The sequence below is a fragment of the Peromyscus eremicus genome, chromosome 2 (genome assembly GCF_949786415.1).
Source record: "Peromyscus eremicus chromosome 2, PerEre_H2_v1, whole genome shotgun sequence".
NCBI classification, from domain to species: Eukaryota; Metazoa; Chordata; class Mammalia; order Rodentia; family Cricetidae; genus Peromyscus; species Peromyscus eremicus.
Genome location: NC_081417.1, coordinates 134,557,467 through 134,565,010, shown reverse-complemented (window position 1 = coordinate 134,565,010; position 7,544 = coordinate 134,557,467). Strand labels below are relative to the sequence as shown.

The following is a 7,544-nucleotide window of genomic DNA, read 5'->3' as shown; positions in this document are numbered from 1 at the left end:
TCCTGCTAGTGTCCCCCACGTCCCCCCCCCCCAACTCGACCCCATTTTCCGGTCATAAAGACCGCCAAAGTCTGGGCAAAGAAGTCCAGGTGGCGCAATGGGCCATGATCTAACATACTTGAGAAGGGAAACTGTGCCTAGAGCTTATCCAATAACTTGGTTTCTAAGTCTAACTTAATTCCATGGGATACCAAGAAAAGACTGTGTTTAAGACTTGACTTGTTCTTTGGTCAGCGCCAGAGGTGACATTGGAAAAATACAGGGACAACCGTTGGCGGCAGAGCTGGAGCCTGGGGTAGTGCAGACGGCCCACCCCAGCCCGTGCGTCTCTACTGGCAGATGGGGCTCCGAGTGGCCCTAGCCACAACCGGCTGGCAGTGGGGGAGGCGGGGGCGCCCCTTCTGGGTTCGCCCTTGGGCTGGGCTCGGATCCGGCGGGTTGGAAAGAAGGGGGGGGGGGGGCGAAGGGGCCGGGCCAGCGCTGGGAGGGCGGGGCTTTCCTTTGTCAGGGGATTTGCCCGGCGTGACCAGGACTGCTCCTCTCCGCTCACCCTCGCGGGCGGGGACTCTGCTACGCCCGCGAGTGTGGAGGGAGTGAGCTGCCGGGGTGGTGGTGCGGGATGTTCTGGGGTCCCTCGCCCCAACCCCGGGACGCCCCTCCCTCGGCGCCTCAGCCTCCAATCCTGGCCTCCGCCCCCTCCCCTCCCGGCGGGGCTCCCTGTTGGCCCCGCCCCCGTCCTCCTCCCTAGCTGTCCGCGCCGCGCGCTCCCGGGCTTCCAAGGGGGCTGCCCGGGCAGGGCGGGGCGGCGGCAGTGGCGGCGCTGGAAGGGGGAGGAGAGCCGCCCGCCACCCGAGCAGTTCCAGCCAGCGACGGGTGAGCGGGCCGCGCGGCGTGAGAGAGGCGGGCTCGTCCCCCTCGTGCGGCCGGAGCGAAGCCTTTTGTTCCCAGCCAGAAGTTTGCATGCCGGGACCGTGACAGCTGCGGGCGGGGAGGACGGCCGCAGGGCCAGCGGCGGCGTGGTGGAGAAAAGAGGCGACTGCTTGTCATGCAGCCCACGACGCGGCGGCTAGGGGCCGGAGACCTGCGGCGGCCTGGGAGGCGGCGCCCACAGGACACGGGACTCTGTGCTGCCGGAGGGAGAAACTAACTTCCTGAGTGCGAGACCGGAGGCCGGCGCGTCCGAGAGCCACCTGCAAGGCTGCGGTGAGGCGACCCTGGCCCTCCGGGCACGAGGCATGGCGCGGGTTTGCGGGCGGTGCTGAGTGAGTCCTTCAGACAGCCCCTTGGCCGCTGCCGCAGCCTGCCCGCCCTCTGAAAGGCCCAGGGTGGGCCTCCACTCGCCTTGTTTGCGGCCACGATACAGTGTTGGCTTGGAAGCCACAACAATGCCATGATGTTTTGGAGACAGGAAGCCCCAAGCTGGCCCCGAATGAAGGACTTCCTGTGTTTAAAGTTGCAGGAATATCCGCTGACCAGCCCTGTTCAAATGCAAACACCCCAACTAGAGAGGACGAATGGCTAATTCAGACCAGCTGGACTCTTCAGGGCTGAACACAGGATAAAATGAAAGGAATTCTTAGGAGCTTGGACCATACTTGAAGGCTAGAGAGGGTGTGCCATTGTTATTAAAGGACATAATTGGTATAAATTTTCTGCTTCCAACTCAGCTTCAGTGAGAATTGAGTGAAACTAGATATCAAATAAGACTTGTCAATAACAAATGATTTCTGCTGACTGAATCTGAAAAGGCAGTGCTCTTTAGAAAAGTAAAACCAGAAGCCATACAAGTAATTATTTTATGCTTGTTGATTAAATAATGTCATTTGTCTGCCTGCAATTATGAGGCTGCTAGCCTGTGAGGAAAAACCTGTTTGTCTTAGTTTCTCCCAAAATGGTTTCGAATTGGAACTTCCAGATCTTTCTGGAAGGCAGATGCAGTTGGTGGTTTGGAGTATAAACATGTGAGAGGACTTACAACTCGTGTAGAATGTATTTTGGGAGAACCTGTCGGGGGGAAAAAAACTTCTGAAAGATTGATAGTTCATCTTTATTGAAAAAGTATGGGTAAGCCACTTAGCAGGCCAGACTGTTTAAGGCGGAACCCCACCTGCCTGGGGAAAGGGGAAGAGGAGGATGGCTATATAGAAGATTGCTATGTTCCACAGCGGTCTATATATGATACTATGAGGATAAATGAACAGATTGACCAGGGATCAAAACTTAATCAGACTTCCAAAAGCACCATGGAGAAGATGGAAGGAAGTACCATATCCAGCAATGGTACATTAGGAGCATCATCTAATGTTTTTGAATCTAGAGTGCCAGAAGGCAAGAAGCTGGATGAGAGAATAATATTTGATGCATTAAAGCTAAGCAGTGATGTGCAGAAGTCAGCCCCTGTGCCACCCAGACGCCGGCCAAATGCAGAGCGCAAAGATAACGTTAACAGAAGATCATGGAAGTCCTTCATGCCACCCAACTTCCCAGAATTTGCAGAAAGGATGGAGGCTTCTCTCAGTGAAGTCTCGGAAGCTGGTGCTTCAAATCCTTCCTTGCAAGAGAAAAAGGAATCCAGTTCTGCATTGACAGAAAGTTCTGGTCCCTTTGACCACAGAGAACCTCAATCTGAGTCTGTAACTTTGGAACACATGTCCAAATCTGTAGATATTCCAGAAGTGCAGGATGGAAACTTGCGAGAGTGCCAGGACTTCAGATTCCAGCAGCACAGTGAGAACTCTCCCCATGAATTCCAGCCTCTGGAGTGCGAAGCTGCAGCCGCAAGTGGTAACTCAGATGAAATGCAGGAACACAGATTCTCAAGTGCAACCTGGCCTAGGGCCAGGAAAACTTCTTCTAAGGGAGGCTTCAGTGAGAAGCAGCACCCCCTTGGGGACACTGCCTGCACTGTGGAACTACCACCTCTCTCTCCTTGCCTGAGTGAAGAGCTGTTGGATCCAGGATTACATAGTCTTCTAACACCTAGCCTGAGAGAAAAAACAGAGTCTGAGTTAAAATTTGAGGAGGATGAGCGATGGATCATGATGGAGGCTGAGGAGGAGTGGGAGGAAGAAAAATTGTCGGAGAGAAGAGACAGTCTTCCAGTTGCAAATGAGAAGATGAGCTTGACGGGTGTTTTTGAAGAAAGAGAACAAGCAAACACAGTGGCAGTGGTAGAGGTTGGATCCGATTGCTCGTCTGTCTCGGGAACCTCTGACCACCTAGCTCTTCGCCAGGTTTGCTGCGCTGATGACCTGCAGCCAACTGGGGATCCACCTGCTTCTGTTCCCAAGGGTATACCTGCTGACTGCACCTGTGTGCCCGCAGGTGAAGATGTTATCAGTGAGATGAAAAACAGACCTGCTCAGGGCCTAGAGGGGCTGATCTCAGGGTGCCAGTGCCCTACAGAAGCTGAGCAGCTCTCTGACACAGATTCTGTGCAGATGTTTCTTGAACTTGAAAAGGAATGTTTATGTGAGGAAGGAGTAGCTTCTTCAGTTGAGCTGCTGGGTCAAGCCTCTTCTGAAGGGCTGGCCCCATCCCAGGATGCAGAAGATTCTCTTTTAATTAGTCATTTTCCAGGAGCTGCTTTAGAAAAGGAACAGCATGTGGGTCTTGTAAGTGTAAGGATAAAGGACCATGATACTGGATTAGATGGTGAATATTGTAACGCCCTGGATTCTTCTCAGGTGCCTAAAGCTATTGAACTTAGTACTCACCCCGATAGCAGGAGGGATACTTCCACTGTTAGCAAGGAGTGTGAAAAAGTGCCTTTTAGCCCCACGATTGGTGGGGAATTTAAGTCTCTGGCTGATGTGGAGCCACGTGGAGAGCTGGACCCAGGAGGATTGCTGAACTCTGATGCCAGAGCCTCTTGTGAAGAAAAACTGCCAGCCTTTATTGCTTCTGAGTTAGCCAAAGAAAATGGCAATTTGTCCCAGGTAGACTGCAGTCAGACTAAAGGGAATGTAGAGGTGTGTATGGAAAAGATGCCTCTCAGTTTTGCTTTTAACTGTGAACAAGATGTTACCTCAGGACCTGAAGTAGAAGAGGTGTTATCATCTGATTCAAATTTATTAGCAGATGAGATTCGTTTAGAAAGTGGAAAAGGAGCTATAATTAATCCAGAAAACAACAGTCCAACATCATTGGGAAGTGTAGATCCTGGTGAGTTGTCCACGGAGAAAGTTTGTGATGACGATGATGAAACAGAAGAGCTTTTAGAGAATGGAGCGCCAGTACATTTTCTTAGAAACTTCCAGAGGAAGTTTCCAGAGTCAGGGGCTCTGAGTCTGCAACTGCTGGCTGGAGCAGAAACCATGAATGATGGAGAACCTGAGCTGAGTATGATGCCATCACAGGAAGGGGAGATGGAAATGAGAGGTTTAGAGTCAACCCTGAACATTTTTCCAGAAGAACAAGTCACCAAAGCCAGTAACCCTGCACCAGGTGTAGAGGACTGGGTATCCAGCCGACAGGAGCCTGTCCCACCTGTTGTAGTAGCCATGAGAGACGATGTGCTCGGTTCTGTAGTGCCCATGCCAGGAGAGGACAGCTCAGCTGTAGCAGTGCCTGCCCTAGAGGGGCCTGCTGCCAATGCCTCTGCCTCAGAGGGAACCACTGTAGCTGCTCCACTAGTGTCTTTCCCCGGTGAGGACATCCCAGTTGCTTCAGTGGTCATCGTAGAGGAGGATGTTACAGCTGCTGCATTATCAGCCCCAGAACAGGCTGACGCCTCGTCTGGTGCAGTGGCTCCAGTGGAGACTGTTACAGTGCCCGTCACAGGTGAGGACGTTACCTCAGAGGAGCCTGACCCTCAAGCTGCTGCACTGTTCCTCCCAGAGGAACTTGCCATAACAACTCTTGCAGGGCCCACCTCAGAGAAGCCCAATGCTCCAACAGTTGTAGCGTCCACTGCAGAGGAGCCTGGCACTCCTCTTCCTGCAGGGCCTACGCCGGAGGAGTCTGCTGCCCCAACTCTTGAAGATCCTACTCCAGAGAAACCTCCTACTCAAGTAGTTAGTGTGTCCATCCCAGAGTGTCCTGTCACTCCAGCCACTGCAGTGCCTGCTGTGGAGGAGATGCTCTCCCCTGGTGGGCCCTTCCTGGGAGGAACTGCCCACACTGAGTCAGTGCCCATTGCAGAAGAAACCCCTGTTCTTGAAGATCCTTCCTCCCCTGAAATGTGGGTCAAAGAGGACCTTGATCCTTCAGCATTTGGAATAAAAGAGATGCCTGGCCCAGTGCTACATGGGAAAGTGCCTCTGGCTACAGCTGATGGATTAAATTCTCCTGAGGTAATTGTTGCTCATTTCATTGGCAGGAAGGCCTAGAGAGTCAAGAAAGAACTGGAACTTCTCTCACTTGGTGGTAACTAGTAATGGCATAGGTCCTCCTTCCTTTTGTTAATTCTGTGCTCTTGAGCTTGTTTCTAAATTTTCTATTGCATTTAGAGGGAAAATGTATCTTAATTTCCTCTGGTGTAAACTTTTACTCCTTTTTTACTTGCATATGCTGGAGCCCAAACTAACACATTTGTAAATAGACCTTTTATTTTTGTTTGTTTCTTTGTTTTGTTTGTTTTGTTTTTTGAGACAGGGTTTCTTTGTGTAGTTTTGGAGTCTGTCCTGAAACTTGCTCTGTAGACCAGGCTGGCCTCGAACTCACAGAGATCTGCCTGGCTCTGCCTCCCAAGTGCTGGGATTAAAGGCATACAACACCATTGCACGGCGACCTTTTACTTTTTAAAAACTTATTAGCAGGAAAGTGTGATTCCTCTTGAAAAACTATAGCAAGCCTTTTCTTAAAATCAAGAGAATTCATGTTTATTAGTGAGGTACAGTTAGGCTGAATTACACTGAGCTTTGAGTGAGACCTGAGTACTTCTGAACCACTCTGGGAAGATTAGGTGTTCTGAGTCTTCTCACTCAAGATTCCTCAGAGGATTGTAAGGATAAGGTGACAGTGCATTTAAAGTTGCTCAGTGTAGCCCTGGCTGTCCTGGAACTCTCTCTGTAGACCAGGCTGGCCTCAGACTCAGAGGCCCACCTGTCTCTGCCTTGAAGGTGCTGGGATTAAAGGTGTGCGCCACCACCGCCACCCGGCTACATAATTTTGATTGTGCCCCTTAAGCTGCCAACTCTGCTATAAATCCTCTTGCTTAGCTGGGTGATGGTCGTTTCCCTTTGAGGTCAACAGTTATCTTGTAAAGTAGCTTCCTGTCAAGTTAGAATTTGCTACACTTTATAGAATGTGGGATTGAATTGAGATTGCAGTCACCTCTCAAGTTAAAACAGTAGGCCAATGAAATACTTGTGATATAAAGCCTATAGCAGCAATCAGTGAAGGGATTAATGCGTAAAGAGCCAATCTGATCAGCATAAAGAGGAATTCAGAGAAATCCTCAATGCAGGTCTCTGAGATCCTTCCAGGTACAGGAGATCCTCGTGTTATAAAGTACTGCCTGATACATGACAGGAGAAAGAAGTGGTGACATCTCACCACTCATTCTCTAAGTGGGGTTATTTGAGGCCAGGTGTCACTGTATAGTCCTGGTTGGCCTGGAGTTCATTATGTAGACAAGCTAGTCATGGAGATCTCCCTGCCTCTGCCTTTGTGGTTAAAGTTCTGGGATTAATGACATACACCACCACACCTGGCTATTTTGACAGTGTCTATTGAAGCCAGGCATGGTGGTGCATACCTACAATTTGAGCACTTGAGTTATTGGGGGCAGGGGGAAGGGATATTTGAGGCCAACCTGGGCTATATAATTGTGGGGCACCCTGAGCTATAAATGAGGATGGGGAGGGAAAATGGAGAAACACTACTGAAATTATCATTAGTTGGATTTTTAAAGAAGTTTTTCAGAGCTGGACATGTGTCTGATTGGTCGAGTACTTGCCTGGCGTGCACACAGTCCCGGGTCCATCTGTAGCACGGCAGGAAGTAGAAAAGTGTTTTTCCCAAGGTTGTATGAATTCCAGTTTATACATTTTTAGAGAGTTTTTTGGTATGTGTGGGTCTTGAGACAGGACCTATTCTGGCTGGCCTGGAATTCACTATGGAGTCCTCCTACTTCAGCCTCTTGAGTGCTGATAGTGCAGGTGTGAAACACCATACTTGGCTTTTAGGAGATTTTTAGAAGCAAAGGAACTTATTGTTTCTATGCATAAATACTTAGAACTCAACAAGTGATCATAACCTGGAATTTGATTTAGAGTAAAAGGCTTCAGAGCTTGTATGTTTATACATGTACAAATGCACATGTGTATACCTAGATAAAAATATGAACTTTCTGTTCTCTTTTAATATATAAATTTCATAATAGGCACTAATAAGAGCTTGATTAGAAGAAGCAAAATGTTAGTTGATTCATTATTTCTGTGTTGGGATCTTGGGCCACTGAGAGCAGTCCCCAGTTACTTAAACCCCACCTATAGGTTCCCTCAGTCTTACTTACAGTCAAAAGTTCAGAGGAAGAGGGGCAGCCTTTTATACAAAGTGGGGCTTTCATAAAATTAAAATTGGCCAAGGAAGTCTTTTTA

General features: G+C 49.6%; 1 protein-coding gene across 2 annotated transcripts in view; it reads left to right on the top strand.

Moving 5' to 3' along the window:
* Nucleotides 1-7,544, top strand: part of Macf1 (microtubule actin crosslinking factor 1) — a 322,169-nt gene that overhangs the window by 258,851 nt on the left and 55,774 nt on the right. The window contains exon 1 of one of the 2 annotated variants that reach the window (XM_059254919.1): nucleotides 882-5,294. The exons of the other annotated variant lie outside the window; for it this stretch is intronic. Coding sequence (XP_059110902.1) covers nucleotides 2,061-5,294 — 3,234 coding nt within the window. The 5' untranslated portion in view covers nucleotides 882-2,060. Of the gene's footprint in view, nucleotides 1-881; nucleotides 5,295-7,544 lie in introns of those variants that run through there. 2 annotated transcript variants of the gene reach the window in all.